At 40.5% G+C, this 20,310-nt stretch overlaps 1 protein-coding gene across 7 annotated transcripts in view; it reads left to right on the forward strand.

Moving 5' to 3' along the window:
- Positions 1-20,265, forward strand: part of LOC125889826 (AMP deaminase 2-like) — a 41,326-nt gene extending 21,061 nt beyond the window's left edge. For 6 of the 7 annotated variants that reach the window (XM_049578404.1, XM_049578235.1, XM_049578317.1 and 3 more), the window contains 17 exons: positions 4,299-4,429; positions 6,217-6,347; positions 6,990-7,058; positions 8,421-8,532; positions 8,634-8,820; positions 10,858-10,996; positions 11,086-11,175; positions 11,272-11,401; positions 11,552-11,746; positions 12,159-12,290; positions 12,398-12,561; positions 13,986-14,112; positions 14,212-14,375; positions 14,479-14,599; positions 14,933-15,106; positions 15,193-15,303; positions 16,352-20,265. In XM_049578404.1, the coding sequence (XP_049434361.1) occupies positions 4,299-4,429; positions 6,217-6,347; positions 6,990-7,058; positions 8,421-8,532; positions 8,634-8,820; positions 10,858-10,996; positions 11,086-11,175; positions 11,272-11,401; positions 11,552-11,746; positions 12,159-12,290; positions 12,398-12,561; positions 13,986-14,112; positions 14,212-14,375; positions 14,479-14,599; positions 14,933-15,106; positions 15,193-15,303; positions 16,352-16,567 (2,393 nt within the window). In that variant the 3' untranslated portion in view covers positions 16,568-20,265. The remainder of the gene's footprint in view (positions 1-4,298; positions 4,430-6,216; positions 6,348-6,989; positions 7,059-8,420; positions 8,533-8,633; positions 8,821-10,857; positions 10,997-11,085; positions 11,176-11,271; positions 11,402-11,551; positions 11,747-12,158; positions 12,291-12,397; positions 12,562-13,985; positions 14,113-14,211; positions 14,376-14,478; positions 14,600-14,932; positions 15,107-15,192; positions 15,304-16,351) is intronic. The other variant, XM_049578146.1, reaches the window with a different exon arrangement.
- Positions 20,266-20,310: the final 45 nt, after the last annotated feature.

A 20,310-nucleotide genomic window follows, 5' to 3' on the forward strand; every position in this document is an offset into this window, starting at 1 on the left:
GGGATGTGTGTGTGTGTGTGTGTGTGTGTGTGTGTGTGTGTGTGTGTGTGTGTGTGTGTGTGTGTGTGTGTGTCTGCAGTTGAAGTCATCTGTTTGTCCATGTGAAAATAAACATGTCTTTGTAGCCACACACGAGTGCACTGTGCATTTAATCTGATAAAGTAGCTCAGCTGGTATCAGTTTATCACAGAAATATTTGCACAGGCGTTTATGTTAGCTATTATGTTGTAGCAAGAAATGCCAGTATAAATTAGGGATGAAAGAGTTATCAGTTTCATAATAAACTGCAGTAAAATTCCCTGCGGTTTGTGTAACCGTTACAAATTTTATTTATCATTAAAGCCGTGTTTGATGACTGCACTTTGAAAAACTCATGGTAAATATTGTGCAGCATGAAACAAAGTCAATAGCAGTGTCACAGACATATGGCTGCATGGCGCCATCTTTTATGTTAATGCACATTTGATATGGTTTTCATAGGTTTACTTCAGGCATGTAACTATTTTGTTTATTCAAACCAAAGGCGCATAATGCTGCTGATTTGACTTGTCGTTTTCAGTATAAAACTCAGTGAAATGATATCAGTGTGTGTATATCAGAACTTTTAAAACATTTTCAGCACATTTTAACAAAATGGCAATAATACTGATAACTGTGATAATTTTGGTCACTGTAATCATAATATGAAACTTTCATACTATTTCGTATCTAGTAAAGACAAAGATGACAAAGATGAGTTTAAGGTAATTTATGGTGTTTTCATATATAGTTCTCAAAAAACAAACTGAACTCAGTCCTCTTAAAGTGCACCAAAAAGTGGACCTACAGAAAAATGACTCAGTTCTTTTTGAGTTCACATTGTCAATTCATTTGAAAGAGGGCTCAATTCTCTTTCTGGTCCACTTCAGCTCTGACAGGGCCTCAGTCCTCTTTCTATTCACACTAGCCTATATATGATATATATTGACTTTACTTGGACAAGGCACTGCAGTGTGATTATGAAGCCCCACACTTTCAGATGAACTTAAAACTGGAGGAAAACCTTAGAGTTGATGTATTCTACATTCCACATCTGGAGATGTGCAGTATTTTCTGTGGACCAAGCTATTCCTCGTCCTATGTCCTTGCAAGTGTTACAGGCCGACGTGGTTTGGTCTGTTTTTTTTCAAGCGTCCCAGTGCAATAGCACGTGATCTAGAGGGTTAAATACAGTGGCAAAGAGCGCTTTGTGTTCACAGTCCACAGGTTAACTGAACTACACTGCGGACTTGAAGTGAACCGAACTCAGACTTGGAGTGTTCACATATGCACAAAAATGCTGAGTCACCGCTCCGAGTTTGAGCTCTTAAAAGGACCAAGTGTGACAACACCCTTAGAAAGTGTTGTCAACGTTTATTTTTCAACAATAAAAGGGTGTGCACAGTGCATACCGTAATCACAATTATTGAAAAATCCAGTTTATGGAATTCTTCTTGAAATATTTTTGTCATGTGTTTATGCAAGATTTTTTAAAAACTCATATATATAGATATCTACCTCATAATCCAGTATTGGTTGGGCCATAAGGGTGCATGTATGTTCAAACATGTTTTTTTTTTTGTTTTTTTGTTTTTTTTTTAGCAGATTGCGGCATTCTTTTAAAACTTCTGTGTGCAGCATTTAAATGTTTTACAGTGTCATGCTACTATTAGTGTACAGTGGAGTGATACCCTCTGTTTATTCCTTACTGCACAGCCTTGGAGGCAGACGGCAAATGGCAAAGACTAATTGTCACAGGGCAGACGCAGCAACAATAATGGCACCAATTATAGAGGAGAATGAAAACACCACTCCCAAAGCCATAGACCATTATACTTATTATATGCACATAACTATGATACCATTTAAATTATGGCTGTCTTTAAGTACACAAGAATCAGTAAATTTGATGTTCATCAGTGGGATGAGACAAAGGTGTTTTGTCTTTTGGTAGTTTATCAATGAAGAAAGACAACACACACTCTCAAAAAAGAAGAAAAAAAAAGAAAAAAGTCTGGAGGTGCTCGGCAACAGAACAGAACAGTATAAACAAGAAAAAGCCAGCAACACTCGGTATCCTTCATTTCGACAAGTGTCTTCCTCAGTGTGTGAAAAGACAGAAAAGCAGGGTGAGACATGCAGAAATAACCTCCATTCCCAATCACACAGCTGCATGGCATTAGGCAATCACCAGAGCACCAAGCAGAATCCTGGTAATCATAGACAAACATCTCATAGAAGAGAAAAAAGTACAAAACATGTCTCAGTAGGTATTAAATAGACCAATATCAAGAAAACACATCTATAATATAAAGTGCCTAAGAGTAATAAATACTTACTGAGTACACCCAAAAAAATAAATAAATATATACAAAATACTGCTTAGCAGCAAATGGTACAGTAAAAAATATATAAAGTGCCACAGGTCAAAGCAGTAGAACATCATAATATTATTATTATATTATGATGTTCTACTGCTTTGCCTAATGCCATGCAGCTGTGCGATTGGGAATGGAGGTTATTTCTGCATGTCTCACCCTGCTTTTCTGTCTTTTCACACACTGAGGAAGACACTTCTCGAAACCGGTCTGTGTGTTTGATCGCCTGTACCAGTGAGGTATTAAAAGTTGGTAACGAAGGACACCGAGTGTTGCTGGCTTTTTCTTGTTTAGTCTTTTGGTAGTTTTCCACTCTTGTCTTTGGTTTAGTCTGGAGTGGAGCTGGCATCATCTGTTTCCAGCAGGTCTAGAGTGGGGAAGGCCCTTCTGTGTCATTCACAGGTGTGTGTGGGGGTACGCACACGTGTCATTGTGTTCATGTGGGTGAGGGCAAGTCTTTTTCAAGTGTGTGTGCATGCCTGTGTGATTGAAGTGACACAGTATCTATTGGTACAGCTGTCTTTCCTTAAGCCAGCTTCTGTTCTTGGACATAATACAAGGATTTTCATGCAGCCACAGCCACTGTCGCCAGAGCTTCATAGGTAATCATGGTTATGTCCTATTTGCATTTGTTTAACTTCTGGCTGACTGTTTGCAGCTGATGTCTATGTGTTCGATGCCCTCTGTGTAGCTTATAATAGGCTAATGTATCCATGTAGCTGAGGGAAGGAAACAAAGGCGGTTCATGGCCAAAGATTACTCAATCCTGAAAAGTTATATGTTGTGTGTGTGTGTGTGTGGTTATGTGTTACAGGAACTTTTGTAATGACTGGTGGAAGATTTAAATCGACTGGTTTATGAGTTTACATAAAATGAACTGATAGCAGCAGTTGTTCGTATTAGCTGTTTGTCCAGCGTCTGTTGCTTTTAACTGGATAAATGTGTACTTTAGTTTGAAGGATCACAGGAGTCAAAGCTGTATACACACAGTCTGAGGCAAATTTATGCTTGCTAAAATCATAGTTTTCCCCACTCAACCACCACACGTTGCAATCTTTGGTAAACCAAATGTGAGTTATTTTCTGTTTTTGTCTGTGCTGGTAATAGTTAGCTTAGTTTATTTTTACATATTTGCCTGTCTCTGTTTTCAATAGACTGTGAAATGATGAACAATTCTTAAGTTTGCAGAGAGATGGGCATCATTTCCATTGAATTAGCCGTGAGCCGGCAAAGCACCCAGATGGTCCGTGTGTATCTGAACCCTCATGAGTTCAGTCAGTTTCTACACATTGCACATAATGTTGTATGCAGTTGGCTGTACACTGTGACTAATTGGACACTATAAAAAGCCAAGTTAAATGCATGTTTGGGTGTTTAGATAGAGGTCATGAGGGTTGTAAATCCTTCTCTGTCCGAGCTGTTTCAATAGTAAACATTTACTTTGTAAATCACAGGCCTTATCAATTCAATAGTCAATCCTTTGCATAAGCACACACGACATGTAGTATTTTGTGGTTCCAAAAAACCAAACCATGGAGCCATCTCTGGCCAAAGAGAGCCTACTCAAAATATACTGTTTACTATTCAAGAGACAGGGTGGAAGTATTTTTTACTTTTCTGAAATGTTACATAGCTCAGACATGAAAATGTACTTAAATTACTACTCATTACTTTTGTGAAATGTGAGCAGTGTTACATATTTTTCAAAAAAAAGGTTGCAGGTTTAGGCTGTTGAGTGTTTCATTGATGGCACACATGTAGATGCTGTCTTTTATTGCGTCCACAAGGTTCAGTTTTTGCAGTGGACACAAGTATCGACCATTAATCAGTTCTGATTTTGAGGTCATCATTCCACCATGTGTTACTGCCACATACTCTAACTCTGTTTCTGTCTGCCTACAGACCTGTGTGGTGCATCTGGGCCCAAACCCCTCAAGCCCCAGAGATCCCTTCCAGGGACGCCTGTTTCTCTCACACACTACCCAATCGACCTGCGAACATCCATGGAGGAAAAGTACAAAGAGATTGCCGAGGTTAGGATTCAAAGCCACAACGATAGTGTTGCTACCCAGTAAACACACAGACCATAGACTGTAAATAAAGATGGACAACATGACAGCTTCCCAAAAGTAAAGCCAAAACATCTGGATCACCCCTGGTGGCTGGCTGGCTGGCTGCAGTGTAGGTCATAAACCCCACCCCCTCTATTTTAGCGGATGGGACATCGGCCAAACTGAAATTTAAAAATACAAGTGAAATTATTTTTTTTCCCAAAGATAGTTTCTGTCAGTTATGGTAGTTTTTGTCACACTGATGTGTGTCCATGTGTTAATTTTTCTGATAAGTTTAATGTTTAGCTGTTACTTGATGCTAGTTGAGACCTTGATACCACTGCTCCACCCCTCGATCACCACTGTGCACAGTCCAGCTCCAGATGACGTCACCAGAGCAAAATGGCAGCGGTGCTATCAGGGATATTTTGGCTTCATTTTCTTACAGTGGGAGTAAGGGGAGATGCGTCATCCATCTTTATTAAGCAGTCTATGAAACAAACACATCACAATCCATGATTACATTAGATCTCATAGGTGCAGTTTTGCAGTTTTGTGCAGTTTTCCAGCCATTCAGATATTTTAATCAGCTGTAAGTACCATTTGCTTGGATATAAAAATTTGACAGTTAATAATACATATTGGCAAGTTTGAAAAACTTTGCATTCTTAAAGCTACAGCTGGTAACTTATATGAAAATAAGCAGTACAGCAGTACATGAGACACAGTCTGTTTAAAAAAAATCATGTCCCTCCTCCTCTTCCTATTGCCTCTAAAGACATTTAATAGAATCTACTGTGACTCACAGAAAACTACCAATTAGAGCTGAGGAGTCTCTAATGCAGCTGTCAATCATGTCAATCCCTGCTCTTGAACTGCGGTCAAACTGGCAAACTAGGCAGCACTAATCAAATATGAATCAGAATTCTATTACTGCATTGCCTGTTTCTCACCTTTAAACAAATTTTAGTGTACTGTTTAGCTGTAAAATGAGAACATTTGTGGCTTGGCTGCCATTTTGGAAACGCTCAAGTGAAGCACTGTCTACTGGCCAGGCATTTTACAGCTAAACAGTAGACTAAATTTTGTTTTTGAAAACATCTGAGAGGAGAAACAGGCAATGCAGTAACATAATCTTGATTCATATTTGATCAGGGCTGCCTAGCTTGACAGTTTGATCACAGTTCACAAGCAGTGATTGACATGATAGACAGCTGTGCTGGAGACTCCATTGCTCTACTTGTTTTCCTTCAGTTACGTACAGTAATGCCATAAGAAGCACTACAAGGAGACAGAGGAATATGATATTTTCTTTTGCAGATTGTCTGTCCCGTACTACTATGCAGATATGGTGACAGTTTCAGCAAATATGACAAAAAGTTTTTTATTAGAGTTACAAAATATAGCTTAGGATTATTTCAGCTTCCAATATTGTACAGACTTAAGACAAGAAGATTTTGTTTTGTTGATCTACTGAATGAACACCAAAGTAATATTAAAGTGCCTGCCTGTAAAATCAAGAATATTGCTTTCAAAGGGAGATAAGCGAGATCATCTCTCAAATATTGCCTAGAAACATCAGAAACTATGTCAAAGTTCTGACACCAGTTCAATATCTGTGTTGATCTTTCAACGCTTTATTTGACAGTAAATGTAGCAGGTGGTTTTGTTTGATCCCCAGAGTCCTCCTTATGTCTAGAGGTGCATGGATATTGACCTGTTGTCCTGTTTTATGACACCATAAATGGTATATCTTATGTTTGCATCAGGAACTGTTCACTCGCAGCATGACGGAGAGCGAGATGCGGAGTGCTCCCTATGAGTTCCCGGAGGACAGCCCCATCGAACAGCTGGAAGAGCGACGGCACCGCCTAGAGAGGCAAATCAGCCAGGACATTAAGTGAGGAAATACAAACACACTGCACACAAAGCTGGTTAAATGAACTCTTAGCATTATCTCAGACAGACGGACCTCTCCCCTGCCCCGACCTGTCACACATGGTCTCGCCTTCACCCACGCACACAAGCGTATCAGCTTCCAACATGGTGGTTTATGGGCTAACTAACCCACGCAGTCAGTAAACTCGGCTAGCCAGCACACTGCACCTGTCCTGGTGGTCAGTCTTCTTCTACACAAATGTTTATAAGCAGGTGATTTCTGTCTTGTTGCCTGGGGTTGATGCTATCTGCACTTCTAAGCCGATTATTCAGGTGGTTATCTGACACGCACCCCTGCCAGGCCCTGTTTACCAGTCACGGTGTACCACTACTAACTGATGTTATTTTTCTGTTTGTGACATTCTCCTTGATCACTTAATGCCTAATATGCTTTGTGTGCGTGCGGGCGTGCGTGCATGTGCGTGTGTTTGTGAGAGAGAGAGAGAGAGAGAGAGAGAGAGAGAGAGTGCTTGTTTTAAGTGTTGGTTCACGCACTTATTTGGTGTCTTGCCCTTGATGTGCTTAATTTCTTCTCACTACCTCTGATACCCATCTACCCCCTGCCTTGCCCACACTATCCTGCGCCGTTGCGTATCACCCCAAGGCTTGAGCCAGAGATCTTGCGTCGTGCCAAACAGGACTTCATGAAAATCGACAGTGCTGCAGACCTAGAGTGAGTGAGATCTGCCTCAGTATGTATGTATTGTGTTGTGATTTTTCTCTTTGGTTTCCCCAAGTCATCTCTATTTTTCTTGCTCATACTCTTCATCATTACGATATACTTGTCAGTATCTAGTCTCAAAGTATTTAGGAACTCTCGTGTAAGTATTTTCCTCCAGAACCACTGACAGGTTATCAGCATATTGATATGGACTACATCTTCCCTCTGCTGATGACTTGATAGATGTACAAATGTGTACCTTGTTCTTGTGCTTCTGTACTCTCTCTGAAGACAAGTCTTTAGTTTAAAGTCTAAAGTCTGCATTTACTATTTATTTTAAATTAATTTATTAGCTGTTGCAATATGCATACAGTGGGTTTGAAAAGTATTCATATTTATTGACTTTTTGTTAACTTCATTAAAAATGAATGAAAGGAATTCTTAAATCATTCCTGAAATGTCTCCAGATCTTGATAAGAGAACTCATGTCACAGCTTTAGTCAACTGGGTGTTATTTTCAGAAATAGACCTGTGTGTGAATCTTGCATCTAGAAAGGATTTATCGTGAATCCTGCGGGCCCTTAAAATTTTCGAAAGTTTCTGAATTCGAGGAAAAAACCAAGTCAAAGTTGTTGAAAAAATAGACAAAGACATGTGTCACTGTATCACTGTAACCCAGCATCATTCAGATGTGTTCACACGTTCAAGCCTTCCTCTTTAATTGTTGTCCGTGAGCTTCTGTAAAGTCTGCTACTTCTCATTACAGAAATCCTCAGTGTTGTAACAATAATCAACCTTGATCTGTGCCTTAAACTCTGTTGTGTTGAGTCCTTGAATTTGAGGAAACTGGGCCTGGAAAGTTTTGAAAAGTTCTTGACTTTGAGGTTTAAAAAGATCCGGGAATAATCATTTTTCCCCAAGCATTTAAAAGTTGCAGTAACACATGATGGGCTTCATTATTGTGCTGTAAGAACTAAACCACTGCAATCTGCAGGACAGACTACACCTGTGTGCAAAGCTAAAACTTATCCATCACAGCTTATGATGTTGATACAAATTACTGAATAAAGGTCTGGATATGTATGTAAATGAGGAATTTCAGGGTTTTTTTGTGTTAATTAACGTACAGGGGGTCTGAATACTCTCCAAACCTACAGTTTTAAACAGACTGTACTAATGCTGCCATTACAATATTAAAACTGATGCTGCTATTACAACTTAAGAAAACCATGAACATTTTGATTATCTTCTCTATCATTTTCTTTTCTGCTTCTGCTTATATCTACATGCCTTCCATCTCTGTGTCCTCATTTCTGCCTCTGCCTGCCTTTGCCTTATTGTATCCTCTCCTTTTTACTTTCTGTATCTTTTGAGGCTATTGAACGAGAAGAGTGTGGACACCGTTGACGATGGCCTCAAGGAGGGGGGAATGCCACTGGAGAGAGAGTACCAGCGGGTTTCAATATCAGGAGAGGAAAAGTGCGGGGTGAGGAACTTTTTTTTAAGATGATTTTTATGTGTCTTCATAAGCATTTATACTTAAACTCCAGTGAGGTAAATTCCCATTTTCATATTGATATCTTCTAGGTGCCCTTCACTGACCTGGTAGATGCTGCAAAGTGTGTGGTGAAGGCATTATTCATCCGGGAGAAGTACATTAAGAGATCCATGCAGTCCTTTTGTAAGACCACAGCTCACGCTCTGGAGGATCTCGGGATGACGCCTCTGGATCTGGCAGACTATGATGATATAGCTGAGACCCCTGTAGATGCTGGTATCTAATGCACACACTAAACCAATTTACAAGAAAAACAATCAGAAAGTGAATATCAGAGAGGACAGAGCCACATTGTGGAGGCAACACATTGTCAAGTCTTTTTACTGAGTCAAAGGGTTCTTGTTGAACTCCCCAGAGATGACTGCTGTATCCCACAGGAGGCGATAATAGCTGAGCTATAAGCTTTGAAACTGGAGCCAAGAGAAGGTGACAGAGCATTTTTAGTTACTCCATGTATACAGTGGCATAGGAAAAGCATTTAGTTAGACTGTCTCCATCTTTGGCTTCACATTTTGTTCAGGGAATACCTGTCAACAGAGAAGCGACAGGCATTTCAAGAATTCCTGGCGCTCTTCTGCAGGGGAAGCTTTTTTCATATTATACCTCAGAATACCAGGAATGGTTGCACCAGCAGGTGTCATTGGGCTGTTTATATACAAGAGGCATCAGGGGCAGAAGGGGAAATTGCAGCCAAATCCAGCAAGAAATAAAATTAATCAGTAATTATTTTGATTTAACTGTTTTTCATGCAAAAATGCCAGAAATTCTCTGATTCAAATGTGAGGATTTTCTGCTTTTCTTTGTCTTGTATGACCGGAAAATGATAGGAGAATTTACAAAGAATGAATTGCAACTGTTTATCAACATGAATTGTGCATCCCCTGCAACTGCTGTCTGCCTGTTTCAAGCTCCAATTCACAAAAGATATTACACCCATGATATTACAACACAAAAACGCCTCTGAAGTTTTTCAACTGAGAGCAATTTGCTCTTTTTTGCATCTGATTGCACTTACCCATTTGGCAAAATGTAAATGTTGCCTTTGTGCCAAGAACACAGTAGGAAGAACAACAGCAGTTGCAGCAAGTGCAGAGGCATTTCTCAAAACTTAAGGCAATGAATGTAAATCTGACAGAGAGAACCCGTATTTGGGATTTAGTATCCCAGCCTGCTAGTGAGCTTCCATTATCACAGTCTCTCTGAAGATACTAAAAATTCCACTGTAACTGCGTGTGCCTGTTCGCACTGATCTTTGAGAATTGGATTGTTTTTTCAATGAGGCTCATTAGCATAGAAAGGGGACAATTTTGCACCAAATATATGCACATTACTTAACTCAAATATGTGCAAATAGCACAGGGCCACTGAGACAGCATTTACTTGGCAGAGCAGTTAGGGCTGCATTTCAGTCTTTTTGTGGGCGCTTTGAGAATGGCGTGTTTTCCTTTTGTCTTATTTGAGCAGGTTTAGAATTGGCAAAATCTGTGTAACCATTTTGTGTATTTTCCCCTGAATATCTTTACTTTTTGAACTGTTAGTCAGACAAAAACAAGTAATTTAAATGTGTTATCTTCAGCACATGGGAAATTGTGATGGACATTTTCTATTATTGTCTGACATTTAACTGACAAAACTAGTAATCTCTTCATTAAGAGAATACTTACTTGAGCCTCCTTCCATTGGACTTAAGTCTTTCTTCTACCCACTCTTTATGATAAGATTAGCTACTTAATACATTAGCAAAGTGTTTCACCTCTCTGCACACTTGTCTCATGATAAATTAGAGCCAAGGTAAAGTCAAACATTTTTTCCGAAGGCCTTTTCCAGAACCAAAACTAATGGGTGTGTTCAAGCTTGAAGAAGCTCGGCAGTCTTCAAGATGAGCCTTTGAGGCAATACATGAATGTCTATATACTGTATATTGATATTTGACAGCTTGGAAATGCCTGAAAGAAAGTGACGAAGCTGTTAAAATAGTCTCCCCCTCTTTACCGTGGACAAAACAACTGAATAATAAAGTGCATGAACACAACAGCTGTTTATTTTAAATGTATTTTGGTTTATTGTTATTCATCTTGCCAAATTCTAATCTAGATTTAATCATTAAATGAAACCACAGCAGTCACCAGGGACCACTATGTAATAAAATCTCTTGTCTTAGCAGTTACCATGGCATTGTTCATATCTTCTTAGGATAATTATTTTGTTGTATGGGTGATACAACAAAATTAATATCAATGTCCTCTTTTCCAGATGCCCCAGTCCACCCACCTGTCTCAGAGACACACCCTTATGACAAGGACCCCAAGAATTTGCCAGCCGACACAGGATATGGTTGCAAGATGGTGGGTGGGGTAGTCCATGTCTACACCAAGAAAACCAACATGGACAAGTATGTGTTTGTACCAGAGGGATGATGTAATAATTAAAAAATAAAGGGGTGAGTCTGTTGTATAACTTTAATGCTGTTCTCCTTTACAGAAGCTCAGAACTGGACCTGCCCTATCCCGACCTGACGGAGTACATTGGAGACATGAATGTGATGATGGCTCTCATTATCAACGGCCCAGTGTGAGTGCTTCTTTGATACCATCATTCTACAAACGTTTGTATCTCGCTGTCTATTTTAAATGAAATGTCTGTGTTTCCTCTGTGTGGTGGTTACAGGAAGTCGTTCTGCTACCGCCGGCTGCAGTACCTGAGCTCTAAGTTCCAGATGCACATCCTCCTGAATGAGATGAAGGAGCTGGCGGCTCAGAAGAAAGTTCCACACAGAGACTTCTACAACATACGAAAGGCAAGAGCCAACAAATGGCAGTCACAGTCGATGTATCACTGCTATTTTGATAACTACAAAAATGGGACTAACTGGATTCAGGACTGAACTTGAGGCTGAGATCTGAGGTCATATCTGTCTCTCATGTATTCTGCTCTGTTCTAACTCCAGGTGGACACTCACATACACGCATCATCCTGCATGAATCAAAAGCACCTGCTGCGATTCATCAAGAGAGCCATGAAGAAATATCCCGAGGAGATCGTTCACATCGAGCGTGGCCGTGGTCAGACCCTGAAGGAGGTTTTTGAGAGTATGAACCTGACTGCTTTTGACCTGAGTGTGGACACTCTCGACATGCATGCGGTGAGAAATAGGAGCGGCGATCAACAGTATCTAATGAATCTAAATGAACACTTCAACCACAAAGTGATCATTTGTATATCAGATACTCACTGACTTTGAGAAAACTTAAATTTTATCACATGCCTCTGTAGTGAATGAAAATCCAAAACACAGACACAGTCTCATTTATCCAGTTGTATGCTCAGTACTTCCCAAACATGCATTTTCTCTAAAACTTAATTATCTAAAGCACATCCACATGTGAGTAGCACGCCTGAGAAACTGGAATGCACAAGCAGAGTTCAAACACAGGTGCTTGCCCAGGTGTGCTGTTTGAGTATTTGATAAACAAATGGTTGTTTGTGGGTGAAATATTCCTTGAATTATGCACAAAGAAAAACTGTGTAACACATTTCCACACTTTACTTATAAGGACCGCAACACGTTCCATCGATTTGACAAGTTCAATTCCAAATACAACCCCATCGGAGAATCCATCCTCAGAGAGATCTTCATCAAGACCGACAACCACGTCGAAGGAAAATATTTCGCACACATAGTCAAGGTGTGAAATAATTCATATAAAGTATAAACTGTATGCACCTCATCCAAACTTTTTGTCAGTGTATAATCAAACTGATTGAGCGATCTCTCCTCTCACTGTTTGTCCAGGAGGTGATGTTTGACTTGGAGGAGAGTAAGTACCAGAACTCAGAGCTGCGTCTGTCCATCTACGGTCGCTCCCGGGATGAATGGGATAAGCTGGCTCAGTGGGCCGTGAAACATCGAGTGTACTCTGATAACGTGCGCTGGCTTATCCAGATCCCCCGTCTGTTGTAAGTATTCCCAAACTTGATTTGCCTTGAAGCTGTTGAATGTGCAACATTTTGAAGTGGGGAGAGTTAAGCCCCAGTCAAAACCAAGCATCGTGGCAAGCTGTGTATCAAGTGTATTTGCGACATTTTCATAAGAGTGCACATCTCTTCCATGAGGATATAATAACAAGCAGATGCTGGCATGTAATAACACATAAAATAGTAGTTTTACAGTACAACACATGTTCCTCAAACACATAGTTATAATAAGAGCATGAACTAAAAGGAAGTCATTTTTCTGATGCTGGTGAAAGAAGATATCATCCACCCTGTGACCTTTGTTTGATTTCTGAGGTTACGTCCTTGTCTGAAAGAACAGGTGCATGTCATGATGTAAGCTATCTGTCCTTCCTAGATCCAGCTTACTTGAAGGAAAGGAGAGCAAAAGCCCTGTTTCCACCAAGAACTTTCAGTATGGTACCTTTAGAACTGAAAGTAACCCTTCATGATACCTAGACCCTAGCGTTTTCCACCACAAACAGTACTCTTAAATGTGGGCGGAGTTGTTGCCACACTGTCCACAGAATGAGGCTGCACGCTGACATTTTCTAAACCAAAAAAAAAAACAGGTTGCAGTGAGAGTCTCTCTCAATGGGATATTGAAAATAGCGGGTTTGTGCATTCAGTCCTTCTCATGCAAACTCGGGGGTTTAGTCTTGCTGAAGCCCACAAGAACAATGCTCCGCAGCGCTTCTTTCCAAAGATCAAAGATCCACTCATTACTAAAAGTGTATGTCATATAAAAACTAAAGTAATGGTCAGAATTGTCAGTGAAATTTAGATGTGCTGAATGATTAATACCGTCAACTCATTGAGTAACATTACCAGTTCATGTTCCACCTTTAAAGTCGCCGGCAGTTGGCCCAGTGAATTAAGTGTTTGTTTCTCCAACTGCAGCTGTTGCAAGAGGCAGCAACTCATTCTTTCATTTTATAGTTACAGTTTACTAATGAAACTCTCCACAGTATGAACAGTGGTTACATGAGCCTCAAAACCAGCCACAGCTCAGCCCTGAGCAGAGTGACCGTCCACTGTTGACCAATCAACAGACTGCAGTGTTCACAGCTCCACCTTTTAGCACCAGATCTGTGTGCTAGGTACCCCAACAGAGGGGGGACCAAAAATGGGGACAGTATGGAACTGTTTCATGGGTACCATCCACAACTTTTCACAGTGGAAACAGAAAAAAAATGAACCGAACTGAAGTGAATCATACCGTACTGCTTGGTGGAAACAGGGCTAAAGAACTATAACTAACTCCTTAACTAGAGTATACATGGATCACAGCTTCTACTCTTTACAAGAAAAACCTACATTTTAAATAAACTAGTGTTTTTCTGTTTTTCATAACAACAAATGACACTATTCTGTCACCACCTCTCCAGTGACGTGTACCACACAAAGAAGCAGCTGGCCAATTTCCAGGAGTTTTTGGAGAACATCTTCATGCCTCTGTTTGAAGTCACGATCAACCCGCGCAGTCATCCTGAGCTGCATCTCTTCCTGGAGCATGTGAGTATCACCTCATAGGAAATCCAAGCTCCCCTGATGATTCACACTCGAAGAGGCTCATTGTTGCTTTGTTGTTGTTTGGGGCATATGTGTTGACAGGTGGTTGGCTTCGACAGCGTGGACGATGAGTCCAAACCTGAGCACCACATTTTCAATCTTGACAGTCCGCTGCCAGCCAACTGGACAGAAGAAGACAACCCACCCTACTCCTACTACCTCTACTACACCTACGCCAACATGACTGTGCTAAACCACCTGCGGAGGTACATTTATACACACAAGACCTTACACTCATTCATTTATTCACAAAAACACAGATTACACGAGGTTTAATGTTGTTTTTGTAAATGCATTGGTCTGGCACAGGCGGAGAGGCTTCCACACGTTTGTCCTGCGACCTCACTGTGGAGAGGCGGGGCCGATCCACCACCTGGTATCAGGTTTCATGTTGTCAGAGAACATCTCCCATGGACTGCTGCTCAGAAAGGTCAGAAGGGGTCATATTATTCATGGATTTTTCACTAAAAGACTGCTGTTAAAATGTTTAGTTTTACTGAACTGAAGTAACATTAGACTTGCTTAAAGATTTCATGTTTGTTGAATTTTCCCTGTTTGCACAGAAAGGGAAGAAAGCTTAATTAAAGTCCATGGTCATTTTTAGTTGTAAATTGTACTGAATAGGACTGCATTATATTTTGGGAAGCATAAAGAGAGATACAAACTGCTGGATCCCACTTGGCCTTCACTGATGGAATTACTGTACATGCAGGTTCATGATTAATTTGTGTCTCATGTTTTCTCTCTGTTTGATACCCATCAGGCCCCGGTGCTACAGTATCTTTACTACCTGGCTCAGGTTGGCATCGCCATGTCACCACTGAGTAATAACAGCCTGTTCCTCAGTTACCATCGCAACCCACTGCCAGAGTACCTGTCCAGGGGCCTCATGATCTCTCTGTCCACTGATGATCCTCTTCAGTTCCACTTCACCAAGGTCAGTATGATGGACATTTGTCTGAATCTAAGGTACAAAGAAATGATAAGGCTGACATTGTTCTCTGTGTGTCTGTCTGGGCCCAGGAGCCTCTCATGGAGGAGTACAGCATCGCTACTCAGGTGTGGAAACTGAGTTCCTGCGACATGTGCGAGCTGGCGAGAAACAGTGTCCTCATGAGTGGGTTTTCACACAAGGTAAACTCGTCTGTGCCCCTTCTCATTTTATGTATTTAAACAGGTGAAATGTGCTGCCTTCAAATGGAACTTGTGAGGTCGTGGTTATGACATGAGAAGTCGTGGGAGCACTGCTGCTAGGCAACAGTGACTTTTGCCATCCAGAAGCCACCAAGGCTAATAATGTAGCAAGCTAGCGAGTGGGTAAAGTAATGCAGGAAGTGCAAAGGCACAGTGACAGAGAAAAAGGATAAGGACGTTTGAGAATCAGCGTTTTCCTCAGATATATTATAAAATTACGAAGAAAAACTGTATCCGACAAAAATTACAATATATTAACTTACCACCCACTGAAATACTAACTTCCGTGGCCTCTGCCATTTCTGAAAATGTCAGCAAACACATCACAACTCATGAACTCTGAGCTTTCATAAAGTTTGATTTCTAAGGTTGTGAATACCACAAGACGGGCACGCCCACTCTTCTCATGAACACAGTAAACCTGACAGCATTTGAAGGCAGCGATACACTCAGTGGCCACTTTATTAGGCACATCTGTACAATTTAATGCAAGCGAATACAACAGCACCGCTTATCCTTTTATCAAGTTTATAATGTTCAGTTTTTGGTGACATTGTCAGAAATGTATATGTTCAATTGTTACTTACAGGTAGGTCTGTCATGATAATTACATTATTGACATATCAAGGTCAGCAAAAATTATTGAGGTTATATCCATATATCGTATTCGTATCGTTATTGCCCAGTGTGTTTACATGCATGTTTGTTTACATGTGAATGCCATCAACATTTAGTCAATATTATGCCAGAGTAAACAGTCGCCTACCATCAGAAGACTTAGGCCTGATTGCCTGAAATGAATTAACAGGAAAAAGAACTATGCTGAGACATGTTTTTGCTGTCATTGCTGTTTTTTTATGTTTTATTTATTTACGATATTTTAATTTTTTTTTTAAATAGAGGGACATTTTGAATCTAAAAATATCAGACAGATATTGTGTTGATTCGTCTTCGAGCTTCCCACTCATGTAACGTCTCTTAATTCCAGGTCAAAAGCTACTGGTTGGGCCCAAATTACGCCAAGGAGGGTCCTTTGAGCAACGACATCCGTCGCACCAACGTCCCTGATATCCGCGTGGCGTACCGCAGCGAGACACTATCTGAGGAGCTTCAGCTCATCATTCAGGCCGTGCGCACTGAAGAGCTCGACACGATCGATGAGGAGGACTCTCTGTCCATGGGTCCTCTCCCGGGACTACGCTGAAATCACAATAACCAGGACTTGATCCGAATCTCCCAACCTCGTCGTCCACCCAGCATGACACCGAAGAGACGTGGTGCGAGAGTAATTCTGTTGCATCCCACATACAATATAAACACCGCCAACCATCACTATAGAGGTATGCCCTACAAAAGCCAAGGATACAGTGCTGTGACACTGCAGCGTTCTTTGCTTCAGTGTGTTTGAGTCATTTTTAGTTTGCAGGAAATAATTTCACCCCCATATTGTTAAAATTCCAAATTCATAGTGTTCTCCAGCTCGTTTATCTAACCCCTGTTTCTGCTGTTCTCTGTGACATGTTCAGTGTCAGTCAGTCTAATGAGAGGCAGCAGAGATGATCACCACCAGTGTTTCTTACTAATGATAAGCAGAGAAACACAAGCCAGAGACACTCCAGGGCAACATTGTCTCTATTTCTTAGACCATATGTTTGACTTTCCATCCTTCCCTGCCAACATTATCAAATGATTCCTGTGATTTATTCCGTTAGTCAAAGATATATTTTGATTCATCCGACATATTATGTAGCATGTAGTATCTCTGTAGTGTCTGAGCACTACAGAAACACTGACAACCAGCACATTTAAACTTTCCTCAAAGCAAACCTGCTCTGAACGTCACTTAACTTCAACTACACAGTCATGCTGCTTAACTAAACTTAGTGCATCTATCATCTTCATTCTACAAACTTATAATGGAGTACAGATGCAGTTTTATTGGAAAAAAACAGGCGAAGGTTTGACGTACACACACAACCACCTTTGACAGTTTAATGTTTTAAGCTACTTCAGAGCAGGTTAAGCTCGGATATGTACAGTAACTGAATTAGAAGAGAGCGTAACTTCTGTCTGAATGCTGCTGCGCTGGATATCAACCATGCGTGGTGTGGTTTCAGATCATTTATTTGCCAGATTGCACAAACAGAATTGTTCTTCCGTGATTTTTAATGAGCTCAAAAACTGAAACATAAGAGAGAAACTCCACAGCCATCGAGCGAGGAAAGGAGCAAGACTTCCTGTGCTCGACTGTAAACATTCCACAAAACAGACACTCGTCGTTAGCTGCAAAAATCCAGTTAATGTCGAAAATTGTCTTTATACTTGGCTAGATAGTATATTGGGAAATGGGAATTGTAGATTTGAGTTTCAGCACAAATAAGTGTGGATAGGTTTCGCATCGTGCGAGGAGAATGCCCTTACCGTTACCTCACTGGACCCTCTGTCCTTCCTTTGGTCCCTGATTCCACTCATTCCTTCTCTTACAGACAAACCAGAAAGTTGCGGAGTTTTTTCCCCCTTGCATGCCGAGCACTGTACATATGCACCAAGCCAAGTCTTCACAGTGCCTTTCCATTTTTAGCTTTGGGCTAAAAATGCCCAGTCATCACCTGTATTGCATATTTTTCCTCCCTTATGTACAGTAGGCCTCTATACTGTATCCACGCACATGGAACTGAAACCACCTGGCTGCATGCTCGGTGTAAGATAGCTTTTTACCTTTTGAGGAGGAAAACTGATTTGTTTCTAGTTCTCTGCTTCAAAGTGCTTTTTTTGCATGCCTGCACGAGTAATGGATGGCAGGAGAGAATGGGTTCTTTACAGCAAGCTGCAACGTAAAGCATTACTAATTCAGGGCTGCTGACCAGCTTTCCAGTCATAAATCTGTTTGCAGTAAACAGATTTAAACTCAGCATTGTTCACCATGTAGAAACAAGCAAACCATGCTGGGACGTGGTTAAGATTGTTGCATGGTTCTTGTAGCATTTTGTGTTTTTTTTAAAGCTCGCCCCAAAACTGATGAAAGCTGGGATCACATTTTGTATTCACTCATCACGTTATCACACCACTCTACCTGCCACTGGACACGGTCCGTCTTCCCATCAAACTGTGAGTGTTCTTCTTATACCTAGATGCTACTGTCCAGTAATATTTGAATCAGACAACGTCAGCCTTTATTTGAATAACACACTGTAATGTATCAGTACGTATACATGTTTTGTTTTAAAGACGATTACGATGAAAGATGAGAACCTGTATTTGTTCAGCGAGAATATACAGTAGCTTCTAAGTGTTCAAGAGATGCACCAGAGCTGTGTGCTGAACACGGGGAAATGTGCGTGCTTGTTGGATTTCATGTATAAAATGTATTTTTTTAAAGGGGATATAGAGATAAGAAATTTTATATTCACAGTATATTGATGTCAAGGTTTAACAGTTTTTTTGCCATTGATCATTGTGAATTAGCATTATGTCATGAAAATAGAGGGGTTTTTTTTAATACAGTTTGGTTGTTAGCCTTTTAAATTTGTTGATCAGACGCCATATATGAATGTCTGTTCTGCCTTTTTAATAGAGTAGCTGTTGTTCCTCACACTTTGTTCAGTTATTCCTGATCATTCTCAGTTCATTATTACAGCAGTTATTGCACCCCAATACATACTGTAAGTAAATAATAGATACCTCTTACTTTGAAGCCAAAAGTTGTCTCTACAGTAGACAGGCAGACATCTACCTACACACACATACTCTTGTACTTCTGTCTTTGTGAGGATCCTCATTGACATGATAAGTCCCTCCAGGATGTTGCAGGCTGTTTCTGGGATTGTTGCCAGAAAAATTTTATGGCAGCTTTCCTAAAAAATTGTGATGTAACAGTGTTGTGCTGTCTCTGAATCTTTGCCCGTTTTTATAAGCGTTCTGTGGGAAACGCTCAGTACTCACAATAATGAGATTGTGTTGTGTTAGCTGTGTGAAGCTAACAGTTAGCCCTGTCACTAGCCTTATGATAAACAAGAGAGTGCGAGAGTAAGAGAGAGGAGTTGGGCGAATCAAAATTATTTGCGTAGCTCTACAGTGAAATTAGGTTTCACCTGTTTTAAATTATCAGATTTGTGGTGATTGTACAAAATTGCAAGGTCGTGCAGAATTCACAGAGATTGGCTGAATTTGCGTTATTTGTTTCAACTGCAACATCCTGGAGAGACTACTTAATGCATTCTCTAGCCCCTTACCGTATCTTTAACCATCACAACTAAATGTCTAACCCCAACCCTACCCTCAACCTAATTGTAACCTGAACCTTAAAAACAAGTCTTACACTGAGGAAGTCAGGACTGGCCAAAATGTCCTCACTTTTCAAAGTGTCCTCACTCTGTTGGTTAAAAACACATTTGGGTCCTCACTACGCAGCAAGTAGAACACACACACTTGCACAGACTAACTCTTATTTTTAAGTCACAGTATTTGAGTTGGTTTTTTTTCTTTTTTTTCTTTTTTTCTTTTTTTGTTAGTTTGAAAGACTAATTTCAGCCACTGATCTTCACTTTTGTGTTCAATAGCATCAGTCCATAGACTGAAGCACCAAGTTTAATTATGTCCACGTAGTGCAACTTCAGTGTGTTTTTGGCCTTTCCTGGCGTTAATGTTTAATGACCCTCTTATTGACTCTTTAGTAATGTAATTAAGGGAGCAAGTGTTTGACGCCTACACACCCTGCCGTGGTATGTTATCACTGAGAAACAGTCAGAATCTAGACTGACCTTGACCTTTTCCATCCATTTAGTTTTCATACATTGAGCTTTACAACCTGTCGTTTACTGTATTTACTGTACGTCCTCATCATGGTTTCATGTTGTCTCCAACAGTCACCACAGAGCCACTCACAACATAGTGCAGCCTACCTCACTAATACTAATCTCTGATAGCCGTCATGTTGCTGCTCTGTGT

This window comes from Epinephelus fuscoguttatus, linkage group LG1 (assembly GCF_011397635.1).
Source record: "Epinephelus fuscoguttatus linkage group LG1, E.fuscoguttatus.final_Chr_v1".
Classification (NCBI taxonomy): Eukaryota; Metazoa; Chordata; class Actinopteri; order Perciformes; family Serranidae; genus Epinephelus; species Epinephelus fuscoguttatus.